At 39.4% G+C, this 17,868-nt stretch overlaps 1 protein-coding gene across 1 annotated transcript in view; it reads right to left on the bottom strand.

The window, feature by feature from the left end:
* The window catches only part of HDAC9 (histone deacetylase 9), an 875,224-nt gene that overhangs the window by 157,902 nt on the left and 699,454 nt on the right, over nt 1–17,868 (bottom strand). The window contains exons 6-8 of the mRNA XM_073581439.1: nt 14,563–14,719; nt 2,091–2,217; nt 1,022–1,143 (exon numbers count right to left, since the gene is read on the bottom strand). Of these exons, the coding sequence (XP_073437540.1) occupies nt 1,022–1,143; nt 2,091–2,217; nt 14,563–14,719 (406 nt within the window). The remainder of the gene's footprint in view (nt 1–1,021; nt 1,144–2,090; nt 2,218–14,562; nt 14,720–17,868) is intronic.

The following is a 17,868-nucleotide window of genomic DNA, read 5'->3' as shown; positions in this document are numbered from 1 at the left end:
TTTTTGCCTTCCATCTCATTCTATCATCCTATATCAAGGTATTATATGGTTGCATTTGTGGTTTGTTATGTGTATCTGTGTGTACATATGTATATACACGTATATGTTTGCATGTATATATATATTTATATATACCTTGAATGATCTGCAAGATTATATTTACGTTATGTATACTGTATCTGATTAGGAATTGTATATTTTTATTCTTTATTTTATACCTATATATTTTTCTTTTTTCTTTGATTGTTGATTGTTAAAATAATGTTATTGTATTTTATTTGGCCTGTATAAAGTTTTTTTTTAGTATAGCTCAGACCTATTCATTTGAATGAGACTAATCTCAGAGTTGTAGCACCGGGAACAGCCACTGCAGGTTGTATGGCGCTGTTACTGGTAAACAGTGAAGAGGATGCTGAGCCATTATCTGATCTGTGAGATCAGCAGAGTCGGAGTCTGATCAAGCTGATATGGATGGCCTATCCTTAAGGGGCCTTTACACATAGCGATATTGCTAAAGCGTCACCGATTTTGTGACGCAGCAGCGATATCGCTAGCGATATCGCTATGTGTGATACTTACCTCCGACCGGCTTCCCGGCTGTCTGTCGCTGATTGCGCGAGATCATGCAGCTCCATTTCTCGTCGGGCGCTTCCTGCTGGGCTTTCTGCTGGCGCCAACGAGCGACTTGTGGACGCGGGCGGGAGGACGTCAGGATCGCCGCGTCTGAAAGGTAAATAACGACCGCTGCTGCGTCGCTGCATCGCTGTGAGATCTGCCTGTGAGGCAGCTCACTAGCGACCATTTAGTGATGCACCAGCGATCCTGACCGGGTTGTATTGTTGTCGGAATCGCTGGTGCATCGCTAAATGTAAAGGGGCCTTTAGACAATCATTATCAAAATCCTGGAAAGCCAATTACATAATTCCACAATCTCTGACTGATCTACAACTGCAAAAGTGCAAATTCTGAGAAAGTTCTTTGATATAACATGAACAAAAATATGTATTTTTCAAGTGCCCACCTGTTTTTCTTAAAGGAAAATCATCCTTGCTATCTTGAGCCCCCGTTAAAGGATATTTGTATGATGGAGAGGTCCCACTTAGTGGAGGAGAACTTTGATCCAATGAAGTGTGATGTGCTGCCCTGCAACATAGACAACTAAATTAGTCAACTCTAAACAATGGTGTTACCCATTTCACACTTTACAATTTTCTTGTGCACTGTATTATACATGACGGGGAACTTGAGTGATCTACTTATATGTCCTGTGCCATATATTGATGTAAAAGGAGGCATAGGATCTTGATTACATACACTCACTAATCTATGTCTGAGAACCTACAAACACATTTTCTTACACAGGAAGCTTTCAATCTAAATGGATGTAATATTTAAAATGTTGAATAGTTGTTAAACATGTCTTCCCTGAGCAGCAGTTCTCAGCGATGGCCGCCGCCAGAATGATAACTGCTGATCCGTGGGATTCTGGACCTTCACCAATCTGATATTCATGACCTGCCTTAAGACTAGGGGTCCGTTTACATACACAGACCGATGGCACAACACAACTGCCTGTCTACACAGGAAGACCAAAGTAATTGATGCACGTAGGCCGCCATAGTTTTCAGCAGTCTGAATCCTGTTCACACAGGATGATGCGCTGCCAAGAACGATGACCATTTTATGCTGCACCAAACATCATTTCACCCAATGAACAAGCTCTTTACTCATTCATCCAGTGATCAGCAACCTGGTTACACAGCAAGATAATCATGAAACAAATGTTTTTAACACGGCTTGTTCACAATTATCATCCTCAGGTCATCCATGTCGATAGCCTTGACAACCCAGTTACGAAAAAAAGCATGGAATCGCTTGATAAGGTATGAGACATGTAGTCCTTTTTTAGCAGCAGGAGATAAGATGAAATGTTTGTAGCTTTACGCATATTCTTGGTAAGGATGTAATGTCTTGGTGTGTTTATACTAAGCTTCATTTTTTAAGTTAATTTGTAATGAAAAAAACATGAATCTGTAATCTAATAACCCAACTACTGTGTGATAATAAGACACTGAGATATGATGACATACGTGTACCAAAGCTTGGGGTGGCGGCCCATGGAATGATTGGTTCCGTTTGTAAAAGTATCCTTTGTGGCAGATTTACTCAGTAGGAATTCCTGGAGTTTCAGCTTTACCTCGGTGCTGGCTACAGCTCCTACAACCCAAAAAAAAATAGAAAACATTACCAAACAATGTAAAACCGATAGTAGCATGAGACTTCTCCAGACAAAACGAGAACACCTTCGTGAGGCTAACAAGCAAGAAATATAAAACTATAAATACATATTAATGATACAGCATATCCCCTGGGTGGAGAAGGGGTTAAATGTGATTTAGGAAGTGTGACTTCATTTTGCTTGTTTCTAGGTAACAGAGTCACGCAGTGTGCACTCTGCAAGGAGGAAACTCCTATAAATGTGACAATTTAATTTAGCTTCCCACACTATTTGTTTACCCATAGGGTAGAAGAAGAATTACTTACTGCCGGCATTTCAAATTCACATCGTGGCTCCGAAGACATAAAATACATTGAATATGCTGTTGGAAAATGGATTAAATGAACTCCCTTAAGGTCAATTAAACCTCCGTTTTATTCTTATTGAGCTCTAAATGAAAAATCTGCTGCACCTACATGGTGGGATGAGACCAAATATGGCAAATTAAGCAAAAATCAGTGCGATTTCCAGCAATCAAATGGTCATTGGGAATCATTCAATGCTTGAATATGCAAAAGGGTAATGTCATTAGGACTGGCTCCCTTAAATTGGGGTATTGACTACAGCGATGCAGAGCCCCCACTTCCCCCCCTTCTAAAAACTAACCACTTACAGCTGTGCTTAAAATTTTACATACACCGGCAGAAATTTTGCTTTCTTGGCCTATTTTCAGAGAATATGAATGATAACACCAAAACCTTTTCTCCGCTCATGGTTAGCGGTTGGGTGAAGCCATTTGTCAAACTACTGTGTTTTCTCTTTTTAAATCATAATGACAACCCAAAACATCCAAATGACCATGATCAAAAGTTCACATACCGTATATTGCCCCCTCTAACATCAATGACAGCTAGAAGTCTTTTGTGGTAGTTGTGGATGAGGTTCTTTATTTTTAAGATGGTAAAGTTGCCCACTCTTTTTGGCAAGAAGCCTTGAGATCTCCCCAGAGTGGCTCAATAATATTGAGGTCAGGAGACTGAGGTGGCCACTCTAGAACCTTCAATTTGCTCTGCTGCAGCCAATGACAGGTCAACTGGGCCTTTTGTTTTGGATCATTGTCAGGTTGGAATGTCCAAGTACGTTCCATGCACAGCTTCTGGGCTGATGAGGGTAAATTTGCCTCCAGTATTTGCAGATAAAGTGCTGTATTCATCATTCTTTCAACATTGACCAAGTTTCCTGTGCCTTTGCAGCTCACACATCCCCAAAACATCAGTGATCCACCTCCATATTTTACAGTAGGAATGGTGTTCCTTTTATCATAGGCCTTGTTGACCTCTCTCCAAATGTAACATTTATGGTTATGGCCAAAAACTTAAATTTTGGTCTCCTTACTCCAAATTACCTTGTTCCAGAAGTTTTGAGACTTGGCTCTGTGCTGTTTTGCATATTGTAGGCAAGATACTTTGTGGCAATTGCACAGTAATGGCTTTCTTCTGGCAATTTGACCATGCAGCCCATTTTTTTCAAGTGCCTCATTAATGTGCATCTTGAAACAACCACACCGCTAGTTTTCAGAGAGTCCTTTATTTCAACTGATGCTATCTGTGGGTTTTTCTTTGCATCCCGAAAAATTTTCCTGGCAGTTGTGGACGACATTTTTGTTGGGTTACCTGACCGTGGTTTTGTTTTTACAGAGCTCCTGATTTTCCATTTGTAAATCACAGTTTGAACGCTGCTGACTGGCATCATCAATTCCTTGGATATCTTTTTGTATCCCTTTCCTGTTTTATACAGTTCAACTACCTTTTACCATAGATCCTTTGACAATTCTTTTGCTATTTCCATGACTCACAATCCAGAAACGTTACTGGCTGGATGAAAGATGCAAGAGTCTGTCTGGATCTCAGAAACTCACTCAGGTTTTATGTACACACACTGATTACAAGCAAACAGGACACAGGTGAGGATATTACCTTTAGTAGTCATTCAAACCCATTTGTGTCAACTTCTGTGCATGTTATCAGGCCAAAATCACTAGGGTATGTGAACTTTTCATCAGGGTCCTTTGGATGTTTTGGGTTGTCATTATGATTTAACAAGAGAAAACACAGTAGTTTCACAATAAATGTCTTCACCCAACTGCTAACCATGAATGGAGAAAAAGTTTTGGTGTTATCATTCATATTTTCTGAAAAAAGGCCAAGAAAGCAAAAATTCTGCCGCGGTATGTCCAGACACAAATATACAAACAGGATTCAGCATGTCCCCCAAGATAAAGGCAGCACAGGTGCAAAATACTGAAAAGAAACACTTACTAACCCACCAAACATCTGTGGGTAGCTGCCTAGAATTCAAATTGCACATAGTTCTGCATAGGGTGTCAGTCAAACTATTACGTGAGATTCACCTCTATCTGTATAACAGCCTATTAGCGACGTCCCTACTGTTACATCAGGGGGGCTGCCAATACCAAATGTGCACCCACAGGCTAGACATCCCACATTACTCAGCCACCACTAGGTAAATTAATTGCTTTTTAATTTAGTGTAGGATTCGCAAGATAATGAGAAACTTGACACGGGTTGCAAGCTTGTGCATTTTGGCCAAAATATCAACCAATAGCTCATGTATTATATACATCTTTTTTGCACATTTTTTTATCCAGTGGTGGCTGGGTAATATGGTGTGTCTGGCCTGTGGGTGCACATATGGTATTGGCAGCCCGCCTGATGTAATAGGAGGGGCGCTGGTAATTGGCTGTTATACGGATAGAGTGCATCTCACAGAATGGTGTGAATGATACCCAATGCAGACTTATGTGCAATTAGAATACTACGCGGCTGCCCCACAGATGTTTAGTGGGTATGTAAGTGGTTGTTTTCATAATTTTGCAACTGTGCAGCTCCACGACTTTATAATGGCAGACCTGCTGTATCCTGTTTGTGCATTTGTGTCTGGATATGGTGTTGTAAGTATGGCAACTTTTTCTCTCTTTCAGTGATGTTTTTTTAATACATAAGAAGACTAATTAAGTGAATTTATGTTTAAATGATATATCAGAGAATGAAATCAAATTTGTTGTGAAATTACCTATAAGTCAGCAACTAAGGATGTGGAGTCACAATTGGAACTGAAGTCCTAGTGTGGAAAAGTCAGGCTCTTGACTTACCAGCTCCACTCATTAGATGTAAATTTTGCAATTACATTGTAATACTGTATATTGTATTGTTATCATTATTTTATTCACTTTCATTAAACCCCTTGATTGAGACAGATTTTAATCATATTCACCTCAACCATGAGAGCTATCGAAGGTGCAGAGGTCAGAGCTGCACCCATCCCTGGTGCTTGGTTGTACCTCTGCCACATAACAGGATATCAGTATTATCAATTGTACATGTAGAAGGGCCAGGTTTCAGACTTTGTATTGGGGTCCTCGACCTTAAAATTATATCTATTTCCCAACATGGATATAGAATACACTATAATGGACATAGGAGCAGTGATATAGCTTGAAACTTGTAGGCCCCAATCTCCAACCAGATCCTCAACTATCACTGGTCTTTAATAGTATTGGTCTTCTCTTATGGATTAAAGGGACCTTTTGAGCTCCCTTAGAATTCACAGCTCTGGTGTGAATGCAACCACTGCACTCATCCCGGCAGCGGGCCTTTCAGTGCCGGCACCGGGCAGGTTAAATGCATTTTGTCATGTGACAGGTTTCTTTTAAGTCCATGCAGTGGATCAAAGGACAAATGTATGCTTTTAAAAAAATGCATTTCTTTACATTTTAATATTAGTTTTCCTTTTAGATCATATTCGACACCATATACCAATCGCTGAAGGACACAATCTGTCCATACAAGCAACGATATCCCACAAACAATGAAATCTGCTTGTGCTTGTGGAGTCAGCAACACAGTAGGGAGACAATCCTTCCCTTTCATATATAAAGGGGATACATCGGTTACAGCTTATAAGTTTCTGCACTACCCCTAATCTACATACCGTAGCTGATAAGGCAGAAATATAAGGCAGTATATGGCCAGCATAAGTCACTATGGGGCAAATCTATTTGAAAAAAGTTAATTAGTGATTTGCACCAAAAAAGAACTAAAGTTTGCTCCTGACTTGTCACTTTAATGTCTAAACATTGAACATTTCAAAACATTTTTTTTTAATTCAAAGTCACTTTTTGGCACAAAAATGGTTGATTTGCTTCCACCACACTTTTGTTCTAAACGGAGACTTTCAAGTTTGACAGAGGTTTGGTGCAGTGTGCAGAACGTTTTGATGCTCTACATTTATATAACTTTATGCACTAAATTATTAAGTCAATCTATACCTGAATGGTCAGGAAATTAGCAAATTAAAGAGACAGAAGTAATGCCACAGTCTCTGTTTGTATTACAAAATGACATAATTTAAATCATATAAATGAAAATACATATTGCACCAAGAGTTAAACAATTTATTCTATGCAGGGTAAAAAATGTATAACACTGCATATGTTTGGTACAAACACGCAATAACATGAATTATATTCTCCACTACACTAGATATAAGATAAGAACTGTTCATCTTCAAGGAAAACTGCTTGTATTTGTCTCCCTCTAGTGAGCAAGCACATACAACACTTATTGTTCAAAAATAGCTTCAGCTCTTCTTGGTTCCTCTTCATCGAAACATCCTGCAGATATTTGTTAACCTCTAAAAATGTTCAAGGTTTCTGAAAAGGGACTAAAAATGTTTGTTGTGTCTAAAGAAACCAGTAACATCCTACTCAAAGAACATCTAAAAATACAAGTGATGTGAGGAAACAGTAGGACAAGGGTCTAAGGAAGTGTCCAATGGTGCTAAGGTTATCTACAACTTATTTTGGGCCAAATACAACAAAATATACATGTAAGAAATGGGTTTTATTCTACAGTGAGGATTTTATATATCAAATTTAGAAAGAAAGTTCTGCAGAACTTCTTTGTGTCCCTTTATGTGCACTGAATTCCCTGGTGACAGTGATAGGATCTTACAAGTAGGATGCTTTCCCGCTAAGAGAAGTGGATGCTCTTCTGTGGAATCAGGAACTGAATTGGTCCTAATAACTTGAACGTCTCACACTGCAAAGAAGTTTTGTATTTTAAAGAGGTTATCACAATTCTATAAAGAAAAGTAATAACAGCATGAAAGGAAGTGCTCATCTCTCTTATCCCTTGCCGATCCAGTGGTTCTCAGGTTACCAGTAGAGTCAATCAATGACTAAACCCCTGTAGCTACTGATTGGCTGCAGTGGTAACTTGGCTTGCCACTTGTACATACAGTATGACCAAGGCGGGGACCATTGCTATTGAGCTGAATCAGTAAAGGATACTAGAGGTGAGTACTGTTTGGTCCCTCATTTTGCTTTACAACATTTTCTATTTTTCTTTTTTAGAAGTGGAATTTGCCCCTTTAAGACTTTTTTTTATCTTGACATTGAAACAAGATGATTATACGATTATAAGAGGTCTCTGATGTCTCTCATGGTGAAATATAAATTTGCTGAGTAATATGAAATCTCTAGGCACCATGCAGATCTTTGCTACGTCTCTTGATCCTATAGTTAGCAATATGGAATCCTGAGCTCAAGAAAGAAAACTTGTAAAATAGATTCATGAGCTACAGACTTCCATTATTAGCTAAACATACCCAAAAGGACTATGAAAATAGGTAGTTTGGTGCAAACAACTTTCTAAATACAAATCTGAAGTATCTCAAAATATAAAAGTTAATTTTTAAAGGGTTGAAGGTTTTGACCCACATTCTGTCTTCAGGAGTGGACCTCACTGCAGCCTTGTCCCAGCTTGATCCTTCCATTGGGTCATGCACTCCTGATTGATTGGACAGCTTGACAACTTGGACTATCAGCATAGATATGCCTCTGAGTCAAAAATTTCACTCCAATGCTGCAGGAACAGAAAGATTTCACTCAGTAGCATTGGAGGAGTCCATGGGTTCGGAAGCTGACCAGATAATGCCAGCATCAGAGCAACATTTGGAAGATGTATAGCAAAGAGCTGTCTTCTGCCTAGGAGACTGGCCACCCTTGATAAACTGCAGGCGTGGCCAATAACTTAGGTTATGATGAAAAAAATATAAATGAATAAAAAAAAAGTCTCTTCTTGAGAGGGGAGGTGAGATCGATAGGATTTTTTAGAGGTTTATTAGTTCAAAGTTTGCTTCTTTCTACAAGCTTTTTGCTATTTTACTCATTTAAGAAGATGAAAAAAAATCTTTAATCCATAGGAGGTATTATTTGTTCATAATATAATATGTGACATTTATTAAGTTGAAAGTAAAGGGGGAATGTGATGTTATTTATGGGAACTTTGACCATTTGTGAAACTGTAAAGTTGTCTTATGCAATTTGCTCTTTCCTGTGGAAAGTATAGTATTCTATAGTTCTTTGGACAATATGTAATGGATCTGATTACATAGCAAGATGGAAAGCACAAAATATAAATGTCAAAAAACTCTAGATTTTTATAACCCGTACTTTTTGTTAGCATGGCATTGAAAATATACTACACCATTACATCATCATAAATAGCTATAGAAAGGTTTTCAATAGAGGAAAGGGATTTACGGATAAATCTTCTGCGCTGCTGGTCAAGAAGATATCCAGTGGAGATGATGGTGTTGAACAATGAGCAGTTTTATTAATCTACATGTTTCAGAGATGAACAAACTCTTTCATCAGGAAAAATTGTTCATTGTGATTTTGTCCTGATGAAGAATTTTGTTAAACTCTGAAACATGTAGATTAATATAACTGTAAAACTGCTCTTCGTTCAATACCATCATCTCCATTCATCATCAGCAGAATTACCCATATATCCCTTTCCTCTATGGCATTTACTGTTGGTATTATTCCAGCACATGGAGCAGCAGCTGGTATCTAGATCCGCATAGGAGTCGTACCTGGCACCACCCAGCCAGGTGAACAATACCACACTATCCACAACATATATTGCCCAGTTGATACCCTATTGCACGCTTTTTGTCACTTTTTAGCTATAGCAATTTTTCTTCTCTTTTGGTACCATCTTTAAGTAAATATCTACATTAATATTGTATCTACATCATTTCTGATTTCCAGAATTGTTCCCCACTCATGGACATTAGAAAGAATTGAATACTCTAGACATTTTCCTTCTGATGGAATCCAACTATATGGCAGAAGTGACATCTACAGGAAATAAAGGAGTACTACATAATATGTCATCAGTGTTTCATGATGTCACCGATTTGGGAGTTCTCATAGGTGTGATTTTTAAAATGTTGTTATTCTGTCTCTAGTGTACTATTTTCCGTCATATACAGTAGTCAATCACCTCTTCATTCTTCAGATAACACTGTGTTACAAAGGTTTTTTGTCCCTCGGACAATTTTGAGAGTTCCTGATAGATTTTTTCATGCTGATTTCAGATATTACTTCAGATTTTTCTTATAACATAAGGTTTTTGAGAAATGATATGAAACATTATAATATTCTGTTATAATTCTAAAAACTCATATATGAACTTTTTCTGAAACAGTATGTTCTGAATTTTCCACTGAAATAACATAAATCGCTGATCTACACATATGCAAGCATTTATTATGCGAATTCCGCGCAGACGCAGTGAATCATTTGGCTGACCATGTACGGAGCATACCACATCTCCTGGGCAGGGGAGGAATCAAAAGACAAGACAGATATACATAGAGCATGGCTGAATCGATCATGACCTTCAATGCCGTTAGCTGTCCCAATGATATGGAGAGAGCAGAGAGATCATGTAACAGATTGATACTTCTGCCCTACAAATGTAACAGGATATTCAGCAAAGAAAAAGAAATCAATAGAATATCCTAATCTTCCTTCAGCCATAAGACCAGTGCCACACGATGAAAGTATTCGTGTTCCAAAGCCGCCCAAAGTATGGACAATGGAGGACGACGAAGATGAACTAACGATGTCAGTGGAAAATGAAACTGCTGCAGACCCAGACTTTGAGCCTTCTACATCTAATCCACATCTGTTCAGTCAAGCTGATCTGAGTGACTTTGTAAGAGATTTGAAATTGTCAAATATGCAGGCAGAATTATTGGGATCAAGGCCACAAGAACGGAATCTCTTATTACCATGAACAAGAGTTTCTGTTTTTCGCAGTAGTCAAGAAGACCTTAATCAAGTTTTCAACCAGGTCGACAGTTTAACCTTTAGCAATGACATCTTGGGGGTGTTTGGTGCTCTTGGATACGAACATGACTCGAAGGAATGGCGACTGTTCATTGACTCGTCAGTTTTAAGTCTGAAGGCTGTTTTACTACACAACGGAAATATCTATCCTTCTATACCTATTGGACATACCGTACACATGAAAGAAACATATTTGAATATGGAGAAGATACTGTTGACCCACATTAATTATAGAAAGTATAACTGGAACATAAGTGGTGATCTAAAAGTTGTTGCACTTCTTCTTGGACGGCAGCTTGGATATACCAAGTATTGCTTTATTTGTGAGTGGGACAGTCTTGCACGAGAAATGCAGTATTTCAAAAAGGACTGGCCACTCCATGAAAACCTGGTTGCTGGACAGAAGAATGTTAACCCCTTCACACCCGAGCCTGTTTTTGCCTTCGTGACCGGGCCAATTTTTTCAATTCTGACCAGTGTCAATTTATGAGGTCATAACTCTAGAACGCTTCAACGGATCCTACTGATTCTGACATTGTTTTCTCATGACATATAGTACTTCATGATGGTGGTAAAAATTTTTAGATATGAGCTGCGCTTATTTGTCAAAAAAATCAAAATTTGGCGAAAATTTGGAAAATTTTGCAATTTTCAAACTTTTAATTTTTATGCCCTTAAATCAGAGAGTGATAGCGCACAAAATAGTTAATAAATAACATTTCCCACATGTCTACTTTACATCTGCACAATTTTGGAAACATAATTTTTTTTTTTAGGAAGTTATAAGGGTTAAAAGTTGACCAGCGATTTCTCAACAAAATTTGCAACACCTGTTTTTTTAGGGACCACCTCACATTTGAAGTGAGTTTGGGGGGTCAATATGACAGAAAATACCCAAAAGTGACACCATTCTAAAAACTGCACCTCTCAATGTACTCAAAACCACATTCAAGAAGTTTATTAACCCTTCAGGTGCTTCACATGAATGAATGGAATATGGAAGGAAAAAATAAACATTTAACTTTTTTTTCACAAACATTTTACTTCAAAACCATTTTTTTTATTTTCACAAGTGTAAAAAGAGAAAATGAACCACAAAATTTTTTGTGCAATTTCTCCCGAATACGCAGATACCCCGTATGTGGGGCTAAACCACTGTTTGAGCACACGGCAGAGCTCAGAACGGAAGGAGCGCCGTTTGACTTTTTCAATGCAGAATTGGCGGGAATTGAGATCGGATGCCATGTCGCATTTGGAGAGCCCCTGATGTACCTAAACAGTGGAAACCCCCCACAAGTGACCCCATTTTGGAAACTAGACCCCTTAAAGAACTTATCTAGATGTGTTGTGAACACTTTGAACCCCCAAATGCTTCACAGAAGTTTATAACGTAGAGCCATGAAAATAAAAAATCATTTTTTTTTCCACAAAATGACCTTTTAGCCCCCAATTTTTATTTTCACAAGGGTAACAGGAGAAAATGGACCCCAAAAGTTGTTGTCCAATTTGTCCTGAGTACGCTGATACCCCATATGTGGAAGAAAACTACTGTTTGGGCACACGGTGGGGCTCGGAAGGGAAGTAGTGATGTTCTGGAATGCAGACTTTGATGGAATGGTCTGCGGGTGTCATGTGCGTTTGCAGAGCCCCTGATGTACCTAACCAGTGGAAATCCCCCACAAGTGACCCCATTTTGGAAACTAGACCCCCAAGGAACTTATCTAGATGTGTGGTGAGCACTTTGAACCCCCAAGTGTTTCAGTAAAGTTTATAATGTAGAGGCGTGAAAATAAAAAAATCATTTTTTTCCCACAAAAATGATCTTTTAGCCCCCAATTTTTATTTTCACAAGGGTAACAGGAGAAATTGGACCCTAAGAGTTGTTGTCCAATTTGTCCTGAGTATGCTGGTACCCCATATGTGGGAGAAAACTACTGTTTGGGCACACGGTGGGGCTCGGAAGGGAAGTAGTGACGTTCTGAAATGCAGACTTTGATGGAATGGTCTGCGGGCGTCATACTGCATTTACAGAGCCCCTGATGTACCTAAACAGTGGAAACCCCCAATTCTAATTCCAAACCTAACCCCAATACACCCCTAACCCTAATCTCAGCCCTAACCATAACCCTAACCACAAACCTAACACCAACACACCCATAACCTTAATCCCAGCACTAGCCCTAACCCTAGCCCTAACCCTAGCCCTAACCCTAACCCTAACCCTAACCCTAGCCCTAACCCTAACCCTAGCCCTTGCCCTAACCTGTGTACCTGCTTTTTTCTTTTTTTTTCTTTACTTTTTTTTATTTTTGTGACAAAATCGCGGCACTGTGATCTGACTCATAGTAACGCCACTTCTCCTCTGATCTCACACTGACAGATGATCAGAGGAGAAGCAGCGTTACTATGTGACAAGATCGCTGCCTGGCACACAGTAACGTGACTTCTCCTCTGATCTCACAATGACAGATGATCAGAGGTGAAGCAGCGTTACTGTGTGACAAGATAGCTGCCTGACACAGCTGTGCCAGGCAGCGATCAGCTGTGCCAGGCAGCGATCTAGTCACACAGTAATGCTGCTTCACCTCTGATCATCTGTCAGTGTTAGATCAGAGGAGAAGCCGCGTTACAATGAGTGAGATCGCCGGGAAACAAGCAGCTTTCCCAGTGATCGCTCCCATTGGCTGCTGTGACGCTGACGTCATCAGGACCTGAACCAATCAGGTCTCGATGACGTCGGGGGTCCTAGCATGCATTGTGCACCGGGATCCCCGCGTTGTAAGGTATGTGGGGGTCCCGGGGGGCACAAAACCGCCGACAGTAGATAAACGTCGGCGCTGCACAAAGCCCAGGAAGCGCCAACGTTTATCTACTGTGGGCGGTCGGGAAGCGGTTAAACATAATCCTCTCATTGATCAAGCAAAGATATTTCTCCCTCCTTTGCATATTAAACTTAAATTATGAAGAATTTTGTCAAAGCATTGAACAAAGAATCGGAAGCCTTTTCTTACTTGCGATAGAAATTTGTAAGAATAACTGATGCAAAGATTAAAGAAGATATTTTTATTGGCCCACAGACCAGAGATCTAATGAATGACAGTAGCTTTGATGGTCTTTTGCAAGGTGCTGAACAAGTGGCATGGAGAGCCTTTAAAGATGTGACCTTCAACTTCCTTGGCAACAGCAGGGCACCAAACTTTGAGCAACTTGTGGACAACATGCTCACAGCATATCATTTGATGAAATGCAATATGTCACTTAAAATGCATTTTCTACATTTTCACTTAGACTTTTTTCCAGCCAATGTTGGTGCCATTAGCGATGAACCCGGTGAAGGATTTCACAAAGACATTGTGCTGATGGAGAAAAGGTACCAGAGAAAGTGAAGTACGTCAATGCTGGCTGACTATTGCTGGAATCTTATTCGAGAAGCATCTGACATGGATTATAAACGAAAGTCATCTACAAAACACTTTTGAACAATTGCTTTTGCTACTGACATCGATGCACATGTATGTAGTGTCTCGGACATCATAATGTAGACTATAAACTGTTGTTTCTTAAAAACCTTACGTGATACAGACTTTTGGAGCACATATTCGTGTTCTGCATATCAAAATCTATAAGATGCAATAACATTTCTCAGGCGACAAGAACTTCCCTGAAATTTGTTGCGCAGTGTAATTGGTAAGTTGATTGATAGCGGTCATCTAATTGTTTACTATAGGCAACACCTATACTTTTCCTTGGAATTTTTTTATTTATGAAGCACATGATATGGTACACATTGGAGCAGCTGTTCAATAAACTTTTTTTTACAGATATTCTCTTTAAGTGAAATGCAGTCCTCATTGTTTGTCAAACTTTTTTAATGAAAATTTGTATTGCACGTTACCCACAAACACATACTGGCCTCATGTATGATTTTATTTATTTTTATGTATCAACTAACAGTAAAACCTGTGCTGTGATTGGATGGCAGCTGTTTTTTCTGAAGTTTCTCCAACTGCAATATACAGTATATTCATTTTTAAGCAATGATATTTACATATCAGGCTCTATTTGATACAGGTATTTGTGGTTTTGATATGAGAATAATACTTTATGAAGGTGTTCTTACTTTCTTTGCCTCGGTCCTTGTTCCGTGGCTGCATAAGTTGCAGCTCCCGCCGATGCCTCTCTGCTTCTTGTTCTTGCCTCTGCTGCTCCAGTTTATGCTCCTTCTCCCTTTCTAGGATCTCCTGCTGTTGCTTCATTGCCAGTAATTCCTGCTGCAACTGGTAACAAAAAAGGTTGAAAATTGTATTTAGATTCTAAACCATTTATTCATATTCATCTACAAAGTAACAAGATCATATTGATTGAGATAAAGAGCTAAATACAATGTTACAATAGATGGACTCATAGTTTGCATATGCCTGGGTCAGGACTGATTGGCCCAGATTTCTTTGTAGGAGGGAGGTACTTGAAGGGATAGGTAAAGTCTGAAAAAAGCAGACAAGACCAATCAATCCCATAAAAAACATAAGCAATGTGTACTTGCAACAGCCACCATTACATAGTATTTATGATGACTTTCCATATTGCTTAGGCTGGTTTCATACTTGCGTTGTGTAGCGCTGCGGATGGCAGCCTACTTCTTCCTTTCTTCCTCTGTGAAGCCCCGCCCACTGCCGCACCCCTTCCTTCAGCACCACCTACATCTGCACGCGTTTTGCGTACCTATCTTTAACATTGGGTATGTAGGCCATGCAGATGTATGCTGATGCATCTGCATGTGTCATTTTGACGCTAAAGCTGAGCTGCGCCGAACATAACATGTTGCATTTTGTTTCGGTCGGCGGGCACGTCAAAACGACGCAAGCGGATGCATCAGCATACATTCGCATGGCCTGCGTACCCAATGTTAAACATAGGTACGCAGGATGCATACAGATGTAGGCAGACCTGAAGGAAGAGGTGTGGCAGTGGACGGGGCTTAACGGAGGAAGAAAAGAGTAAGTAGGCTGCCATCCGCAGTGCTACAAAATGCAAGTGTGAGACTAGCCTTATCTGCTTTTTTAAGTAGTGGCTACTAAATGTAGCATTAGCAGAACAGTTAACCCTTATCCATAGATAGAGTATTTCTTCCTAATCCTTTGGCAGTCTGAATACTCGATCCTACAGAGATCTCAAGAATTTGGCTCTGGATCCCCTGAATATGGCTCTGCAGAGCTCTGTATTCTGGTGTCTCAGCAGCACTAGACAATTAATGTACAAGAAGTTGGGCATGTGTACTGCTCCATTCAAGAAATGGCAGTGCACCATTATTGGAATTGCTTGGGGTTATAGTGGTCAAACCACTAGCAAGTTATTCCCTATATTATGGAAAGAAGAAATTGCTCATTTCTGGGAATGCTCTTTAAACTTATTTGTATGTTTGCTTTATTAATGCAGAGCTATGGTCTTAGCTATAGTCTACAACTTAGCTGCATGGTCTAAAAAAGAGATAGACTGAAATCCACCTTCTTTTCTAGGTAAAGGCTCGGGATGCAGTTATGTCCTTCTCCTACTCCCTACATGGCAACTCTACTTCAAATTACATCTACATTGTTAAATTAACCTTAATAATGGGGACCACACTAATAGTTGGAACTTCAGTAGAGAACACATAATATCAGAGAATCAATGTAATATGTAAAGGGGCCTCCATACACATTATAGCTATAGGCCAAAGATGAATTGGCAGACAGGTATCTATTCTGTGTCCTCCATAAATACAGGAACACTCGGCTTGGATGAGCATTTTTGTGTTCTCTGTGAGAGAGTCGATGGCAGACTCCACTGGCTTATCTAGAGGAGAATCAAAAAGATTGCCCACTGGAAATCCAATGGGTCATTCCTCCTCTCCGCTGATATCATTTGTGGAGGGAAAGTCAACAATCCCCCATATATATTAGACTGTCAGCCAATCCCACAATTATAGCTTCCTACAGCCCAATCAAAACAGAAACCCCAGCAGATTCTATCAAATCCCATTGTAAATCATTGGCGATTCTTGAGTTAAGTCATGCAACAACTCCACCCTTGCATTGTGGTTTCCATTTACAACTTCTGATTCATGAAGAAATAAGCATAATCAAAATACAGTGATGACAGTCTACATTGTATCTATATTCAATAAAATACATGCTCCATGCATACTATGGAGGCACACGGAGTCTACCATTTATTCTGTGTCAGAATTTGTACAAAAACCTGGTATGATTATGTATAAAAGTGTGGTACAGTTACTGTAGAACTCATGAGTTATAAAGAGCTACTGTACAGTAAGGACATGGACAGTGGAAATTAGATTCTATTGCCACCTTCCATTATCTCTAAGACACCTCTTCCCGATCCAGCAATAAGGGAGTTGTCTAATCTGTTTTAATAATATAATAAAGTGAGGGAAGAATTATATTGAGGCATATCATCAATACGAGCACTACAAAGAGCCTAGCAACTTGACACCAAACTAGTCATTGGAATGAGCATCTGTAATTTCTGCGAACAGGCTCTTCATAAAGTAAGAGAACAGGGTCTCTAGTGCCACCTACTGGAAGAAGCAATCCTATAAGTCAATATTGACCCTTGAAAGGATCAGGCCTCTTGACTTAGCTAACAAAGCCAAACCAAAGGCTCGATTTTGATGTAGCCGTTTGGAGGTTCTTGCCTCTCATAAGTGAAAGTATGAGAGAAATTGACAATGTGAGAAGCTTTTGAATGGTCTAAGTGGTAAAGTTTCTCCTGGAGGAGGAAAGGAAGACTTACAAGCAATGTTATGTTCCCCATGAAATAATAAATGCAAAGAGGGATGAGAATAGGATTATAGCATCATTTACTGGAAGCAGCAATCCTATAGGTTGACCCTTGAAAAAGGATTGCCATGTGTTTTAGGATATAAAGCCAAACCAGAGTCCTTATTTGCATACAGCTGTTGGGGCTTCTTGCCCCTCATCAGTGCAAAGCAGGAGAACTGGTTACACCTCCTATCTCTCATTTAGTGATTCCAGATGATAGGGCTGATTTACATCTTGTGATACTACTAACGCTATTGTCTAAACTCAAATGAAAATGCACCAATTTTTGCCATGTCATTTTCACAAACATAGTAAATAATTTATTGCTTCTCTAGGCAATGTCTAGTTCTTACTTTTGACAATACTGAATTACAGTAATTAAAAAAGCAGCTTAAAAATTAAATAGAAGAAAATTGAGCAATTAAATAAGTAGTATTTCCACAAGGCAAAAAAACACTGTCATAATTTCATTCTATAGGAAAGCTTAGATCCCACCAAGTTCATTGCCATGCAGACATTAACCTGTCCACTGCCAGGGCAATGGGTGGTACACTGTGTCACATACATCCCCGGCAGCTCATATTGCAAAACCTGAGCTTTCTTGG

This window comes from Dendrobates tinctorius, unplaced genomic scaffold (assembly GCF_039654945.1).
Source record: "Dendrobates tinctorius isolate UK_male_01 unplaced genomic scaffold, ASM3965494v1 ptg000070l, whole genome shotgun sequence".
NCBI lineage: Eukaryota > Metazoa > Chordata > Amphibia > Anura > Dendrobatidae > Dendrobates > Dendrobates tinctorius.
This window is presented reverse-complemented; position numbering and strand designations above follow the sequence as displayed.